Source organism: Papio anubis, chromosome 4 (genome assembly GCF_008728515.1).
Source record: "Papio anubis isolate 15944 chromosome 4, Panubis1.0, whole genome shotgun sequence".
Classification (NCBI taxonomy): Eukaryota; Metazoa; Chordata; class Mammalia; order Primates; family Cercopithecidae; genus Papio; species Papio anubis.
In genome coordinates, this window is record NC_044979.1 from 100,353,422 (window position 1) to 100,372,500 (window position 19,079).

A 19,079-nucleotide genomic window follows, 5' to 3' on the forward strand; every position below is an offset into this window, starting at 1 on the left:
TTATTATTTTTGACTGTAGATAGGCATTATTGCATTTCCTTTTCTTGTCTTCTGTAGAGAACATTTTTTCCCTCTAATTCTTAACTCTTCATTTCCTATTTATTTTTCTCATTTCCACCCTTTCATGTTCCTGTGATTTCTTCTAGTGCTCCTTCTAGTTTTACCTTCATTTTTGTAATAGCTTTTTTTTCTCTTCCCTTCAGGTTTCATCCTCATTTGTGATCTCATCTTTGTACATGCTTTTGGACGATTGCTTGCTTATTTTCTTTAGTATTCATGGCAAATATGTTGATTTATTGAGGTTGGATATACCATACAGAACATACGCAATTGTATTTTAACTAGTAAATTTGGTGGTGTTCTTCTCTTATTTTTTTATTATTTATTATTTACTTTGTTCTTCTTAGCCTTTTCTAGATCAAGTTGCTTTCCCTTTCCTCCAGATTAATTTAGAACTTCTACTATGCACCTTTTTGTTCTTTTAGTGGTTACCTTACTTTAGTATGTATCATTAAACATATGGTTATTTTATTCTGTCAGAATGAGGGATTGTCTCTGAGTTCTTCCCCTGATATGCTTGTTTACTTCCCCCACCCTCCACTGCCTCTCTTCAAGTCCTAGTATTAGGAGATAATTTAGACTTTAAGTTTTTACTTGCAGAATATTGCTTTTGTTTCAAAAACCCATAGTTACATTACAGTTCTAGATACAGCATTATCTATTTAGATTTAATTTCGCTTATACATGTTTTCTTGCTCTCTGCTGTTGTTTACACTCTTTATTTTTCTCTTACTGAGATCTTCATTCTTATTACAATTTTTGTTTGTTAGGAACTCTTTCATGAGTAATTTTCCATGGAGAAAGGTGCCCAAAATATTATTTCATTTGCCTTTATATATGAATACTATCTTGAGTGAATATAGGATTTTTAATTTCAGTGTTTTTTTTTTCCATTAAGTCTAAAACTCTGTGTGTGTGTGTGTGTGCAGTGTGTGTGTGTGCGTGCGTGTGTGTGTGTGTGTGTGTAATGGAGTTTTGCTCTTGTTGCCCAGGCTGGAATGCAGTGGCACGATCTTGGCTTACTGCAGCATCTGCCTCCTGGGTTCAAGCAATTCTCCTGCCTCAGCCTCCTGAGTAGCTGGGATTACAGGTGCCTGCCACCACGCCTGGCTAATTTTTGTATTTTTAGTAGAGACGGTGTTTCACCATGTTGGCCAGGCTGTTGTGCAATTCCTCAGGTGATCCGCCTGCCTCGGTCTCCCAAAGTGCTAGGATTACAGGCATGAGCCACTGCACCTGGCCAAGGTTAGTCTACTTTTTAACTCGCAGTACTGTAGATAAGAAGTCTGGCTTTGTCTCTTTTTTTTTTTTTAATTTTAGTAACCTGGTCTTTCCATTTGGAAGCTTACAGCATAATTTCTATTTTTGAAAGCCAGAATTTTTTCGTTTTTTCACTGTACTCCCATCTCTAATTAATCCTGCATCTATTTAAGTGTTTTTTCACCCTATTCCTATCTCGTAATTCATCCTGCTTGAGACTTCATGAGCCCTTTCAGTCTAAAATCAAGTCTTATTCAGCCTAGGGATTACTTCTAGTATTTATTTGATTATTTTTTGTTTGTTCCTTTTATTCTTCCTGTGACTTCTATAATTTTACTTTTAGAGTTTCTAGATTTGTCCTCTTACGGTTTTATTAATGATTTTTGGTTTCTTTGGAGTTACTTACATGATATTTATTCTAGACCACTAATTCATTATTTGCAGTGATTTTTTCACTGCCTCTGAAATATTAAATTGAAAAATTACAGGTTTTTTAGTGCTAGGAACTTTTACTGCTAAAGTTGTCATCATTGTTGTCTCCTTCCTTCCTGTCTTCCCTCATTTATTCTGCCCCTGTAGTAGGTGCCTATTTAAATTTTTTGGTGTGATTCCCCCTCATCCATCCCTGCATATGCTTACATGGTTAATGATCTTTCTCAGTTACGTAATGTTACAAGTTATAGAATCTGCCATTACCTATGTCGGTCATACTGTTATCTTTTTTCTCAAATAGAAAAAGATAGAATGAAAGTTATTTCTCTTTTGTGAGCCTGTTGATCAGTAGCTTGTCACACGAAGACTTTTTGTTTGAATTTTGAAATTGTTCCTTGGAGCAGGGAGAGTTTTCATTTTCAGCCCAACCCTGGCTTCTTTCCAGTGCTTTCAGTGTCAGTGAGAGCAGCCTTCCTTCCTGTTCTGTTAGATTCACTCAGGTACTGCAGACTGCTTGGGCAGTTTAAGGATTAGAGGACATTGACCAAGTCCGGTGAAAAAAAAATAAACCTTTTTCCAAATCAATGTGTTTTTCACCCTTTCCTTGGAACAATTAAAAAGAAAAGAAAAGAAAAAAAATCCGTGGCAGTGCATGCTTGTAGTCTCAGCTACTCTGGAGGCTGAGGCAGGAGATAGCTTGACCCCAGGAGGCAGAGGCTGCAGTAAGCCGAGATGGTACCACTGCACTCCAGCCCAAGTGACAGAGCAAGACACTGTCTCACACACACACAAAAAAAATCACACTTACTGTTTCTTGATTTTCACATGGTTACATTACCTGAGGTTTCAGATGAATCTAGATTTATATTCTTCAGGATCCAGCGATTAGTCACAGTTATTTTAGTAGTTTAGGAGCAAGGTAAAGGGGATCAAGAAAGAATTCTCAGTTCATGTTGCATAAGTTCTGATTTAGCCAGAGCTGCTGATTCTTAGATACTTGATTTTTCTAAATATGTTAGAATTTTATGTTTTGCCTTAATATCTCAGGAATGGACATTTTAAATATTTTTCCGGTTCATACATACTTTTAATACTTCTCCCATATATACTAATAAACATGCAAGCATTTATTGATAAACTTGGCATATTTATATATTCAGTACTTTTTGCTTGAGTGGCTGATACGAACTTCCTGGGTAAAGAAGTTAATACACTTAAAAATTAAAAAAAAAAAAAAAAAAGGTCTGACTTCAGCTGAGTCACCAAAACCACAAGCAGTCAAAGTGCTCAAGTCAGTGGCAACAACAACCCATTGCTTTGGAGCATTTTCTCTGTTCATTGGCTCTTCACTTGTTGCTTGGTGTTTTCCTTAGTCTTCTGAGATCTGTTGCTTCATTAGTTGTTCAAAAAATATTTATTAAGCACTTACTATGTGCAAAACACTATGCTGCATGCTGGGATAAGCAAAATCTACAAGGTCCCCTGCCCTCATAGAATTTACCCTATTTCTTTAATACAGAGGTGGCAAAGAATTGGCCACATCTGACTCACAACCGTGTTTTATTTTGCTTACACAGTATCAGAAATGTTTTTTGAGCATTTGCAAATGAGAATATTCATCTGAATATAGGTATTCAGATGAATATACATTTCCACCTGCTTTAAATGTACATCTGGCCATCCTGGGCCTTTATTTTCCCATGGCATTCTACTCTTAACAGCAGCCGCCCCTTTTTTCTAGGACTGCATGTACCAGTTTGCTTCCATTCTCTAAAAATCCCTGAAACCAAGACCAAATTCAACAGGCATTTATTGTTACAATTGTGTTATTCTTTTTTCTTATAAAACAGTTAAGATGAGCTGCATCTTTCGGCATCTGAGTTTGTGACCCGTGCATACTGATTATGGCCTGCTAATTATCTCACATCCTCTAGAAGAAGCGGAAGAGAAAAAGCCTTACTTACATACTTCACTTTCAACAAAAGCAGTAGTAGATATGTACATTGTAATACTACTCCTTAAATTCATTCTGACAAAATGATATCAAATCCTGATTTATAAATCTAATGATAGTTCTGATGTAACATTTGATATTTATTGTTGCATGTTGTAATAGCTGTGTGAATTGGCATTTTCCAGCTTATTTCAATATTGCTGTAGTAAAATTTTGTTTACATTCAGCTAACATTTAGTGCCTTTTACATATTTTTACGTTCATTAGATTTTTTTTAATCATCAGTATTAAAGACCGTGTGAGATGTAGGTATTATGACTTGCAATTTATTGTATGAAAATGAGGCTCAAAGAGGTTTGTGACTTGTCCAAAGCTCAAGCCTGTTCTTCTTCCATGAGACTACCTTCATTTGCATTACCTCCTTAGATCTTCATAAGGATCCTAAGAGACAGGTCAAGCAGGTTTTATCATTATTACCATTTCAGATTGCAGAAAACAAGCTCAGACTCCCTTCTTGCCAATAATCACGTACCTAGTGTTCAGAACATACCTGCTCTGTTCCAGGTATCTCGCTAGGCATTTGAGAGGTATTTATTTCTACCACTGCCCTGTGAGGTAGGTACTATTATCCCATTATATTCCAGAATAAATTGGACAAGTTGGAGTTTGAAACTAAACTGTAAATTTTTTTTAAAAAATTGCTACGTATTACCCAGATTGCTGGACTCTTATTGCCACTATGAGCCTACATACATTAAAATGTAAACATTTGTCTAATTTTAAAAGTATACAGTAATAAGCTTGAAAATCAGATAAGGATATTAGCTTTGTTGTTTTTTCAGGACTGATGCTTTTCTCTCCATAGCGATTGAAGAGAAATGAACCTGAAATTTTACTTTAAAGTATACTTTATTCTATTTTGGTTTGTATTCAGCAGTTCCATTTTTTTTTTTTCTTGTTCATGTGGACAACTCATTTAGGAAAATATTTGTTTAGGCTTTAACAAATCAGTGTAATTGTTTTTAAGTTTTACTTTATTGTTGATTTGTGACAATTAGAGGGCATGGGAAAATTATTTTAGTTTGATTTGATGGTTGGGAAATAACTTGGTAATCTAATAATTTCCTAGACAACTTGTGTGACTACTTGTGACTTGTGAGGTATTTAACTTTATAAAATACTTAATCCTGAGTTAGCTTTTTAAGGTAAGTTAGGAGCAAAAAGGCCCAAGAAAGCTATGTCAAAGTGTGGAGTTAGTGCTCCTTTTGTATATTGTAGCTTTTAGAGTTTCTGATTTGTGTTCCATTTTATTTTAGTTACATTTTCTTGGCGAATTCACCAAATTTCAATTTCCAGAATATCCCCAAGAGTATAAACTTTTTAAAAAAAGTCATCAAAACAAATTTTATTTCCTCCTAAAGAATTAGTCTTAATTTTGCATTAAGTTTCTAACAGTGCAGATGAAGGGTAGCTACATGTTTAACGATCAATTCTTAGTTACATTTAAACTAGAGAAGCATTGAAAAAGTAATTTTCGGTGGCATCTAGGCAGAGAAGCCCAGATTGATAAACGTTATTCCCATATTTTTATTGATATATTTATCTTACAGTGAAAATAGCAGCTTCCCTTTGTTAAATATCATTTCTAAGCCTATTTATATTTGAGTACAGTAATAGCTCATGGATCTGTAATTGAAAGAATTGTTACATTCTTTTATACCTATAAGAGATAACTTAATATATGAAAGTATTTATTAAAACTTGTGAGCCCCAACTTTTTGTTCTTTGAATAATTGCTTTTTACTAATGTTGTAAATTTTTTTAATTCTTGATTTTTCTAGGGATTATTTCACATTTCAGCTGCTTTTGTTTTCTACTGCTATCATTGAGGGTTCAAGAACAAAAAATAAGTCTTCAGGTAAAATGCCTGATCCATAATAGTGCTTGGCATTGTATTTTGCTGAAAAGATCATATACCTGTTTGGATGCTTGATCTGAAAATAAAGTTGTGATGATTATGAAATTTTCGCATGAAGTTTCCTTGGCTGCCTAACAAATTCAGTGTTATTTGTTGATTTGGTTTTTTGTTTTTTGTTTTTTTTTTTAAGAATTTTGGCTGTTTGCTTTCTTTTTTTTTCATGTTGTCTTGATCTGCAATAACTATATGGATATGTGCTTGGACCTGCTAAGTATTTTAATTTTGCATATTTGGCTGCTTGAATTTTAAGTAATTTCTTTGGACAATGCATATTTTAAGAGCTTGAGAAGCTGTAAGTGAAATATCAAGTAACAGAAGTTTGTAACTAGTTTATAAATGTGTATTCATTACCCATTATATATTTTAAAGTTTCATATTTTACCAAAATTAAATTAAAAATTCAGTTTCTCAGTTTCACAGGCCACATTTCAAGTGCTGTTTCCAGGCCATATGTGGCTAGTGGTTACCATTGTGGACAGCACAGATAAAAAATGTTTTTTCATCACCCTCCGTAGTTCTGTTGTACAGAGCTGTTTTAAATTGTGTAAGCAGTTAATTGTAAGGTCATTTCAGTTATTTTATCCAGAAGATAAAGCGTGTGACCAGTCTTGACAGCACTTCCTCTAAATATGTAGCTTATTTAAAACTTAGTTGTTTAAAACAGTCCAGTTGCTTTGATATTTGTGTTACTTTAAAGTGAAATTGTTTCTTGTAGCAGAATTCATGAAGTAGGAAAAATGCCAAGGACTTAGTCTAAATTTGAATCCTGACACCAGGACTTACTAGTTTAGTAACTTCTGGTAAGTTACTTTACTTCTTTGAGCCTCAGTTTCCTTATGTGTAAAATGAAGGTGACAATAGTTATTACTTCATAGGATTAACATGTGACTTAAATATGTCAAAAGCACGTTAAGTGCATATTTTTAATCCTTTTAAAATATGGAATGAAGCCAAAACATAAATTAATTAGGCAGCGTCATCTGCTTGGAGTTGTTCCCAACCTGGCAGTTATAATAGGTGCCTAAGTTCGTGGTCTTCATGGAGTTATTTGATGACAGTGTTTAATTTTGAAACAAGTGGAATACCAAGATGGAGAGCAAAAGAAATAGGAAGATGACTGACTTTGTTTTTGGAGAGGTGCATGAAGTACTATCTGGTAATAACTAACATTTTGTTTAGTGTTTTTTATAACTTAAAAATTTTTTTCATACAATTCTTTAAAATTTCATCTCTAATATTTTGAGTACCTTTAGCAGAAGAATAAAAGGAAACTTGAGGTTGATGAACATTTTTGTTCGTGAGAATGGAAATTCATATTAAGTTTTCAACTTAAAATCTTAGACTCTTTCTACTTAAGCTATTCTTTGATAGCAATCGCATTTGTGAGGCAGGCATATATTTCAGAATCTCCAGGGATGGGGCTCAGGTACATACAATTTTTTGTTAAATGTTGAAAATGCACCCATTGAAGTGATTCTAGTGCCCACTTCTGGTTAAAAATCATTGCTCTTTTCCAGTCTTTTAACTTTTCTTTTCCTGTAATCAGTACATCTAAATTAATGCATAGATTACATGAATAAGACAAGGCACTAAATTGGTAAGCAATGCGCTTATTTAACATTTACTACTATAGATGTTGAGGTACGGTAGATGTTAAGATGTCTTATAAAGCAACACGTTTAGTTCCCTATTTACAATCTCGCGTGTCTCCATTGATCGTTGCTTGTGGAGGAGGAATCCAGACTAGCCAACTATTGTAGTTAAATCTGTGAGTGTACCCTTCTCTGCTTCTTTAATATCACTTTTGGCTAGTTAGTAGTCTACCCCAAGATATTCCGGTTCCGAAGTGTGACTCTTAATCCCTGTGGGTGATATCTTCATGAATGTTTTCAACTGGTTGATCTTTAGATCTTTTATCTTTTCCCAACTGTCTTGAAGATGCTTTAGTATCCTGGGTTTAGTGGTATTTCCAGGTCCTATTTTTAAGTATGAATGTATTACATTACTAACAAGTCTTTCAAAATTGTGAAACCTAGTTACCTATGGGAAGGCAAAAGCTCAAAACTTTCCTTTGAATGAAAGTGTCATTATAGGGGTGAGAGAGGGGACTACTCTAGCAAACCCTCAGGTAGGCAAAAATTAATCACATTCCACAGTGAATTTTCAAAACTGAAAGTGTTTTTAAACCTACAAAGACACATTCTAGTGGAAACAAGACTTTAAAATGTGAAAATTAAGCATTTGCTATTTGAAGCTGTAATCATGAGGTTTTGAAGTCAGAGTGAACTATCTTCTAACTCAGAGTTGCTCATCAAAACGCAGCTGATCAGTGGCTACAATATGTTAACATTAGCATTTAATTTTCTGAGCAGAGATTATTTCACTAGAAGCTATTTTTAGTAGACACTAGGCTGTTTCTACACTGAAATCAGTGTGTTCGGGATGTTTTTGTGTACAGGTATACTTTTCTTGAACAGAAAATACAATTCTGAAGTACAGTTCTGATTATTTTTTATTGCTAGGGTTTAAGGGAGTTTATCTTTTAAATGACTTTAACCCAGCATTCTGAATTACACTAAAAAGATTGTTTAAAATTAGTACCTGCAAAGCATCTGAGGGATAAGTCTCGTCCCTGTCAATTTTAAGCATTGTGTTCTTAAAATATGTATCATTCTGTTAGTTATAGGTAGGCTGGATTTGTCTTTGTTGTACTATAAATTTTCTTATAAATAGGATAAAATTTAGACCTTTTAAAATATTCTCATCTCAGACTTTGAAGAGCTCTGAAAATGAGATACGTCTAAAATCGATGTTGCATCATAGTTTAATGGAAGCTTTTTTTTTTTTTTTTTTTTTTTGGTGGTATATAAAGCTAATGGTGCATATTATGACCATTAATGTTTTAGGTTTGATAAAAAGTGGTGGTTCACTTTTTAAAATTGGTTGTGAAACTTATTCTCACATAATTCTTTTATAAGAATGGTATATCTTTGTGATGAAAAAATATGTAAGTGGTGAGAATATACCATATTACTTGGAATTATAGACCTTTACCAAGTTTTTTTAGTGTTTCCTTTAGATCCTTTTTCTTTTTGTTCTCACTGCTATCACTAAGATGCGTTACATTAAACTTGTTCCCTATCTGAATCTCCTATTGAAAGATACCAGAACAATAAGAGAAAAATGGAGATCAAGAGGATGAGAAAAGGCATGGGGTGCAGGATGGAGTGGGAGTAGTGGGTAGGATCTCTAGGGCCAAGAGAAAAAAAAACTGGGGAAAGGGAGGGCACTTCAGGGAAGTGGTAATAACATTTTCCATTTATCCAGCTTTGCTTGTCCAGAAATCTTTACCTGCTTAAGTTTCTGATTGTAATACATTAGCCTGTGAGCTGCCCAGTAGTTAGCTGACATCACTCCTAAGGTATTCAGTCCGTTCAGCTGATATAAACCCTTCTTGCTGAGGCCTTTGCTTATTCTGCAGAAGGTGCCCTGTTATCTCCTCCAGCCTTCTGAGTAAATCATCTCCTGGTAACTTCTCTTATGTAGACCAAATAGAGTCTGTGTTCCCTCTTAATGTGCAGTCTCAAATGAATAATTAAAGGGAAGAACCACTTCTTACAGAATGAATTTTTCTGCAAGGTACTATTACAGATAATGTACACAATCGAATTTGTTGATTGGTTTTTATAGGAAGAATGGGCATATCAAACAAATATATAACTTTAGAAAACTTCCCTGCCTTTCTGTTTCTTTCAGAATTTAGGTAAAGATTGATGCAGTCTTTCCCGTTTAGCATATTTGATTTTTTATTTTGAAAAGCAGTAATTTGTTAATTATAGTATAAATTCATATTGCATGTTCCTGCTTTAGCTTTCCATTCTCTAAACGAAGAACATATACTCTGGAGCAGTTTATCCATGTTCTTCAGTAATGGCATGTTTTGTTCTGCGTTTAAAAAAGAGTAACAAAGCAAATCTGGCTTACATACTCTGTTTTAAGCAAACTGCTTTTAAAAATTAAAATTTAGCATTAGAATATAATTTTTAAAAGAAAAATTTGTATTATGAAGAGATTTACCCTTGGAGATTTTAAGCATACCATAGAGTTTTTTGTTTGTTCGTCTGTTTGTTTGTTCGTTTTTAAATACCCTGCAGATCTTTTGGAAGCCACTCTAATTAATGCCTGGAGTAGGCTTGGCATTGTCATGGAAAAAGATTATGAAGAATTGCTGCATCCAATTCTAAAGTCATCAAATTTCCAAAAGTCTCTTTCAGAATCTACACAAAACTTTTGATATTCCTTTGCATTTTCTTGAGTTAAGCAACTTTTTAAAAGTCCCACATTCGCGGTGATTTCTTGTACTTACCCAATTTTATTATTTTGTAATTTTTAAAATTATAGTATTTTGTTTTCATGTCTTTTTTGCCACATTACACTGTAAAATTCTTTGAACTATCTTGATCACATTAAAGGAAAAGAAATTCATGGTACAAATAACTAGCTTATTGATAAACTTATAGAGCAAAATCTGTACAACTTGGGTGATTCTGTACTGTTTTTACTTACTGAAATGCTTCAGTAAAATAGAAATGAAAACGCGAGACTCTGGGAGTAAAGGTGAACATTATTCAGTCATTTATGAATAGTATTTCAGATACACGTGCTGAGTTTTATGTATTTCTGATGAAAAGGTATGCCAAGTAAGGTAGAATCACAACTTTTTATTTATTAGCATTCACATAATTCTTTTTTCAATTTGATGGATAATTTTATTGCCCTGAATTCATTTTATCTTTCTTCAGAGGATGTACTGAGTAAAGATGCTGGGGAATGTGCAATATGCCTTGAAGAATTGCAGCAGGGAGATACTATAGCACGACTGCCTTGTCTATGCATATATCATAAAGGGTAAGTTCACCAAGTTGGTATTAGAGTAAAGGATTATTCTCACAGTTTCTAACATTGTAATTAGGGCTGAAAAGGAATCTTCATTGAAACCACCCCCTCCCTGTCTCACACACACTTCTTAAAACTTAATGATCTTTTTTCTCTACTTGAACTAAGACTTGAGCCCACATCTGTTTGTATCCAAAAGGCTACTATTTTTAAAGCATGTGCTATGATCCAGCTGTTGTCCATAGCTTCTTAAATAGATTATCTCATGTAAGCCTTGTAACCATTGCATTTTACAATTGAGGAAATAAGCTAAGGGGCAGTATGGAATTTCCTCAAGGTTACAAGGCTAGTAAATGGCAGAGCTGAGATTCCAGTAGATTTGGAATCTGCTTGACTCCAAAACCTGTCTGCTTTCTCATATGGTCTTCTTGCTTTTAGAGTGATACAGAAAAAATTGGGGGTTAAAAAAAAGTTTAAGGTAACCACAAAAAGAAAACTATAACTTTCAACCTGATGAAAATACGGTACTTAATACTTAAAGATAGGGTGGGGGAAAACTTAGAGAAAACAGAGTAAATAAAACAAAATATGGAGACAAAAATATATCCAAAGATATCAGTTATAATAAATATACATAGAACAAACCCACTAGCTGAAAAACAGATTGAAAGGTTGGGATAGGTAGTTGATAACACATTTAAACATAAGGATACATAACATTTGAAAGTAAAAGGATAGACAACTATATCCAGGCAAATATTAACTAAAAGAAAATCTGCAAAGCTAAACTAGTAGTATTAGACAAAGCAAACTTTACAGCAAAAAGCATTATTAGGGGTAGAATTCCTATAGAATGACAAAAAGTATATGACATTCTATTTTTATGTATCTAATAACTCAAAATATTTATAAAACCCTCAGACAAAACCGACAAATTTATCATCAGAATGGGACATTTCAATATACCTTTCATTGAGTCAAGCCACATACACAAAAAATGAATCAAGACCTAGAAAAATAGAGCAATGCAGTTAACAAGTTTGATCTAATTGATGTGTGTACATATTTGTATCTGTGCCCATCAATTAATTAGAGAATACATATTTTTCAACCACACATGAAGTATTATAGACATTGATCATGTCCTAGACCATAAAGTAAATTGCAGCAAAGTACAAAGAATTGGTGCCATATAGGATGCTGTACACTGACTACTATTAGATGTCACTAATAAAAAGGTAAATAATCCTCATAAATACTTTTGAGTAACTTGTGGATCAAAGAAAAAATCATCATGGAATGCAGGTAATACTCAGAACTGAATTACAGTGATATTTTTGACAAGTACCTAGAGTGATCCTCAGAAGGTTCATGTTACAGTAGAAAGAAAGGCTGAAAATCCAATAAGCCAAGTTTCTTACTTAAGAAATTAGAAAAGTAACAGCAGAATAAACACAAAGAAAATAGAAGAATATAATGAAGATCAGAGAAGAAAATAAATTTTAAAATGACATACTAGAGACCCACAAACCACCAGTTGGTTCAGAACAGGATTGCCTCTAGAGGGAAAAAATGAGGAATGTGAATTCAGACGCAGTACAAATTAAAAATAATGAGACAAAACAGGCCTGTAGAGACAATGCAACAATGAATTCTACCAGATATCCAGAGAACACCATGCTAACAACCTTAGATTCTTCAAAAAAGTAGAAAAAGATGGTTCTCCCATTTATTTTATGAGAAAAGTATAAACTTGATACCAAACTCAGGTGACAGTACAGGAAAGAAAATTAGGAAGCACTCTCATTTATGAACATATATATAAAAGTCCAAAAACATATCAACAAACCCAACTCAACAATAACTATCTAACAATATATATCTAAAATAATGCCTCATGACCAAGTTGCATTTATGCTAGGAATGCAAAGATACTGTAAGATAGAAAATGTGTAGATGTAATTTACTACATTAACAAATTAAAGAAACATTAACTTAATAAATGTGAGAAAGCTTTCAGTAAAATTCTATCCTTGCATATTAATGATTTAAAAATAAAAGCTAACAATAAATACTGGATAAATTATTAAAATTCATGAGAGTTCAACAGGGTTGCCAGATAAGAGATCAACCTATGGAAATAAGTTGCATTCATATTGCAACAAGAAAAAAGGAAATATATCTTAAACTATAACATTAATGTCAACAGAGACTAAAAGGACTATAAGGCATATTAGGATTAAATTTTATAAAAGATATGTAAGACTTTAGATAACATTTGAAAACTTTATTGAAAGATATAGGCAATCTGAAATAAATCTGGACATATACCATACTGTAGATATGTAGATAGGAAGACTCAGTGTCGTAATGATGTCATTTTACCTCAGATTGATCTATATAGTTAATACTACCTAAGTCAAATCTCAACTGGTTAGTTCATGTAATTTGACAAGTTGCTGCCAAAACTACATGGGGACCAACGAGTGAAGGGCCAAGAACAGTTAAGACACTCATGAAGAAGAACACCATGTTGGTGGAACTTGTCCTGTACAGATTTATTATAAGACCATATTGATTAAGACAGTATGGAAATGGCACAGGTGAGCCAGTGGAACGGAATGGAGTCCATAAACACTTGTGCCTATCTGGAGAGAAAGCATAGCATGGGAGTTAAGAGCATGGACTTTGAAGTCAGGACATTCAATATTTGAATCCCAGCTCCTCCACTAATTCTCTGTGTGATTTTGGTCAAGTTAGTTTTTTTCTCTCTCAATTCATAAGATGAGGACAGTAGAAACAACTTCATAGACTGTAAGGGTATAAACGAGTGCTGACACATACATAATAGATGCTATATAAATGTTGAATAAATGAAAAAAATTGATTTGCCAGAGATGGAATTACAGTATAGGAGAGAAAGAATGAACTATTCAATAAATGGTGCTGAGATCAATTGGTTATTGATATGGAAAAACAGTTGAGTCCTTATCTTGCATTTGAACTAAAAGTCGATTCTAGGTTGATTAAACACCTGCCTCTGAGAACCAAAATCTAAAGTGGTGAGGAAAGAAAATAGTGGAAATGTTTTTGACCTCTTGGTAGGGAATTATTTTTTTGTCTGGGATACACTTCTCCCCAAGAAATAATTTCAAGATTAATAAATTTGGCTCTATTAAAATTTAAAACTTATTTGTATCATGACACAGCAAAAAAGTGAAAAACTAGACTTTATACTAGGATTGTTTTTCAACACACATAATAAAAGAGGTTTGGTATTGGAAACAATATTCTCCCTCTATGACTTTCTGTAATGCACTGAACTCATTGCAATTGGTAAATGAGAGAGTGAAGACAATATAATCAGGATCTTACTAGTTCCAACTAAGATTTTCCAGCACATTAATGTTCTGCTTCATCAGATAACAGCTACAGTATACTCATCTCCCTGTGTTCTTACTCTTAGTTTAGTTAGACCATGGGCTTTGTTGTGGAGTCCTTATTTCACAGTTCTCACAATTTGTGCGTTAGCTTTTTTCTTTGTAACTCAGCAGTCTCAATCCTACCTTAATCCTCTTTCTGTAAAGCTAACTTCACCATTTAAAAAAAAAAACATATTTACAGTAGTGTTCTATTTATTGGGAATGAGCATGTCTTTGTTCTGGTGATAAAATTGTGTTATTTGAGTAGTCTGCCTTAAACCTGACTTTGCCCCCAAGCCCGGTTACTTTTAGCTTACAGTTTTGTGGAAAGCAGTGTTTGTCAAAAACCTGTATATTATAACTGAAATACCTGGATAATAGTTTCCTAGAAAACTATCAGTCAGTTCAGAAAAAAGGACCCTCAATTGGCCAATAAATAATATAAATGGGCATATTTTGTAGATAACTCTGTAATAGCTGTGTGGAGTACATATTCTACAACTCAGTAATTCCACCTCTGCATGTATGCCCTAGAGAAACTCTTGATCTTTTGCTGTAAGACAGTGCTACTATTCAAAGTGCAAGTCCAGAAGGCAATAAGGAGTTTCTGCCAGTTAAGTCAACACTATGCTTCTTTCATTGAGAAAGCTTTGCTGTGATTTTTTTAAGTGATTTGAAACAGTGTGCTTAATGAGGAAATTAACTTGTATTTGGGCACAAACTCCTTATCTCAAAGAATATTCATAGCATCATTGAAAATATCCATCAGTAAAAGAATGTATATGTAAATTGTGTATATTTATATAATGGAATGCTGTGCACAATGAAAATGTAAAAACAGGCCATGTGCGGTGGCTCATGCCTATAATCCCAATACTTTGGGAGGCTGAGGTTGGTGGATCACCTGAGGTCAGGAGTTCAAGGCTAGCCTGACCAACATGGTGAACCCTTGTCTCTACTGGAAAAAAAAAAAAAAATTAGCTGGGTGTGTGTCAGGTGGTGCCTGTAATCCCAGCTATTAGGGAGGCTGAGGCAGGAGAATTGCTTGAACCCGGGAGGCGGAGTTTGCAGTGATCTGAGATGTTGCCACTGCACTCCAGCCTGGGCGACAGAGCAAGATTGTCTCAAAAAACAAAAAGTGAAAATGTGAAAACAAGAGACTTACTAACAATTGCAAATCTCAAACTGTTTTAAACATGGAAACAGTACTATATGTTGTTTTAGAATATACGCATATATAGTTATATAGAGTAATAAGATGCCTAGGAATGAAAAGTACCAAATTGAGGATAGTGCTTTCCTGCTGGGTCTGAGAGAAGGTAATATAATCATGTAAATAACAAATAAATATAGCTTAGAATGGAACATAAGTAGATTGATAGACATTCATGTGAAGAGGACCTGGAGTTTTAAATGATTACTTTCTCATGATGAGCCAGAATTACCTGGTTGTAAAATAAGGAGTACTCATGTTAGATTGCAAATAGATAATATTCAGATATATTATGAATTAACACATCTGGAGTATTTTGTTTGATTCTCAGAATTTTGTTTTAAGAGATTTTCTGGTAGACACAATGGAACTTCCAGGGCCAAGTGGTAGAGAGCAGGCTGAAAACAACGTCTTAAGCCAAACTGGTATATATTTAGAGAACAAAAGTTTTAATGGCAACTGAAATTCAGATATTTGAAAGAACCTGTTGATGTGGTACTCTACCTTTTTTCTTTTTAATTTCATCTATCACTTTTCCTACCAAACCAACCTCTCTGGACATGAGGATGATAAATGTTAATTTTGCCCTTCAGTATATTAACCAAGCCTTGTTGCTTTGCGGCATATCCAGATTTGAAGTATGTCACCAGTGAAAATGTTGAACAGGTTGAATCTTGCTTGGATAACTTGCTAGCTGTTAGGAAAGTAATAGCTAGTTACTAGACTTTGATTTTGTCATCTGTCATGGTACTGTGAAATAGAACTTTCTACCATAATGGAAATGTTCTATATCTATGCTGTCCCCTAGAGTAGTCATGAGCCATGTTGCTGTTGAGCGCTTGAAATGTGGCTAGTGTGACTAAGGAACTGGATTTTTAAATTTTATTTAAATAAATCTTAAATTACCAGTATGTGGCTCTTGTCTACTCTGTTGGACAGTGCAGATCTACAATGACGATGATCATATGCACCCTAATATTTAGCTTCTAATAAAATAAGATCATGAAATACTTCATAAATGCAAATGGTTTGTGGTATATTTATTTGTGTGTATATGTATTACATGGTGAGCTAGAATTTAAATATTCAATAATCGCGTATAAATATAGCTTTAAAAATGATGAAATATTGGCAAGGATTAAAATTTAAAAGCTGTTTTTTATTACATTTATAGGTGACATGAACAGCTTGATAATGTGCATAAATGAATAACTGTTTTGAAAAGAGAAACTATCCGAATTTGTCATTCAGTTTTGAATATTAGTAAAGTGCTAGTTCTTCAGATTATCTTTTGGAAGTAGTTCCATTTGAACTTTAAAGGACTTTATAGCATAGTTTTGCAAAGTTTTTTTTCTTAATTGCTTAGAATCAAAATATAATAAACATTCTTATCTGTTACTTATGTATGCCAAATATAATTTAAAATGCTGATTTTTTTCTGCAAAAAATATATTAAAGTCAAGAAGTAAGTATTTTTACTGTGACTGTCATGATATACATAATTAGTATAAGTATCTCAATTTTTCTGGTTTTGTTCCTTTCTAGCTGCATAGATGAATGGTTTGAAGTAAATAGATCTTGCCCTGAGCACCCTTCAGATTAAGCATCAGCTTCCTGTTTTATAGGTAATTTTTTTGTAATTACTTTTTGAAGCATTAGCCCAAATTATACATTCTAAACTATAATTTTAATTTATTCATTTACTCATTGAGGTGCATGAGTGTGTGTGTGTGTATGTTTCAGACACTTAGGCTACTGCATAGAAAACTTACATTAAAAATATTACATAATTCTAATTGTTGGCTGGGTATGCTGGCTCATGCCTGTAATCCCAGCACTTTGGGAGGACTCAGGCAGGTGGATCACTTGAGGCCAAAAGTTCAAGATGAGCCTGGCCAGTGTGGTGAAACTCCGTCTCTACTAAAAATACAAAAATTAGCCAGGCATGGTGGTGCACACCTGTAATCCGAGCTACTCGGGAGGCTGAGGTACAAGAATCACTTGAGGCCGGGCGTGGTGGCTTACCCCTGTAATCCCAACACTTCGGGAGGCCGAGGTTGGCGGATCATGAGGTCAGGAGATCGAGACCATCCTGGCTAACACAGTGAAACCCCATCTCTACTAAAAATACAAAAAAAATTAGCCGATCCTGGTGGCAGGCGCCTGTAATCCCAGCTGCTCAGGAGACTGAGGCAGGAGAATGGCGTGAACCTGGGAGGTGGAGCTGGCAGTGAGCCGAGATTGCGCCACTGCACGCTAGCCTGGGCGACAGAGCGAGACTGTCTCAGAAAAAAAAAAAAAAGTCACTTGAACCCAGGAAGTGGAGGTTGCAGTGAGCCGAGATCATGCCACTGTACTTCAACCTGAGCGACAGAGCGAGACTCTCTCAAAAACAACCAAACCAAAAAATAATAGTTCTAATCATTTAGTATTATTATGTGCCAGATGTTGTTGTAAGCATTTTACATTTGTTAGTAACTCATCTAATTGTTACAATAACCCTTTTGAGCTCAGTACCATTACTATTCCTATTACACAGATGAAGAAGTTAAGTATAGAGAGGTTAAGAAACTTGACTTTTCAAGGTCAGATAACTAGTTTGTTGATGGGGATGAAATTTGAACCCAGGCATTCTGGTTCCAAAGACTGCTCTTAGCAATTTCACTCTTTTTAGGTAGGAACATTTTCTTCCAAAAGTCGCATCATAAATTTATTCATTCAATTTAATCATTCACTTTTATATTTTTAGCATGTAATAAAGTGCCTGTCTATATAGTAGGCAAAAAATAAAGTTGCATTTTACAACCGAAAAAAAAAAAAAACTAGTTTTGTTCTATTGATTTAAGTTTTTCGTGGTTCTGCATTATCTGAAAATGTTTCGTGAATTGAATGCTGACCTCAATTGGGTATTTTCATAGGCCTTTTTTTTCACATTTCATAAGTACATCAAATTGACATCATTTAGCTTTGAAAAAATAAAGGTTAATTGCTATCTTCAAATATATGAAAAGCTTTTATGAAAAGACTTGCAGAGATGATATAAAGCATTGGATTGTTATACCAAGGCAGAGCATTTTGGCTAATCCTAGAATTAGCTAAATTTCATGAGTTAGAGTCTCTTTGTTCAGGGACTCAAGACAGTAACAGCGGACTTTTCTGGGAGGCTGAGACTTGATGGCAAGGAACTAGACCAGATGACATCCTGAGGTCTAGTCCTGTGCTGGTCCCCCCATTTCCTTTTATTTCAATAACCTCTTAAATTTGAGAATAAAAGTGTTGAGGTAATAAACACAGTCAAGGAATTCTGTTGCTGTATTGGTGGAAGATGATTTAAGAGTAGCAGATTAGAATATTGACAGAGAAGATTTGGGATAATAGCAGCAATAGCACCTGAAATGAGAACTGCAGTTGAGTCTCATAAGACTATGCATGTGCATGTGAAATGTGAAAGCCTTGGTAAACTGTAGAGTACTAAAAGACGGTCAGATTTTAACCTTTCCTGTGAACTTACTCAGAATATGCCTTGACACATTTAAAATATGAATTGAGGCTGAGCACTGTGGCTCACAGTGTAATCCCAGGTTTGGGCGGCTGAGGCCAGAGGATTGCTTCAGATAAGGAGTTTGAAGCTGCAGTGAGCTATGAACACACCAGTGCACTCCTGCCTGGGTGACCGAGCAGGTCCCTGTCTAAATAGATAAATAAATAAAATGTGAATGGAAGTAAGAATACTGGGTAAGAGAAGTATAGTGGTGGAGTGGTATTTTGAATATATGTGCACATATGTTTTTATTTCACCATAGAAAAGGTTTGGAATGCCTTCATTGTTACCTTACATTTGAGACAAAATGAAACTGTGGCTAA

At 34.3% G+C, this 19,079-nt stretch overlaps 1 protein-coding gene across 1 annotated transcript in view; it reads left to right on the plus strand.

The window, feature by feature from the left end:
* ZNRF2 (zinc and ring finger 2) overlaps nucleotides 1-19,079 on the plus strand; it is an 89,367-nt gene that overhangs the window by 65,870 nt on the left and 4,418 nt on the right. The window contains exons 3-4 of the mRNA XM_003896148.4: nucleotides 10,487-10,592; nucleotides 16,761-16,840. Coding sequence (XP_003896197.1) covers nucleotides 10,487-10,592; nucleotides 16,761-16,818 — 164 coding nt within the window. The 3' untranslated portion in view covers nucleotides 16,819-16,840. The remainder of the gene's footprint in view (nucleotides 1-10,486; nucleotides 10,593-16,760; nucleotides 16,841-19,079) is intronic.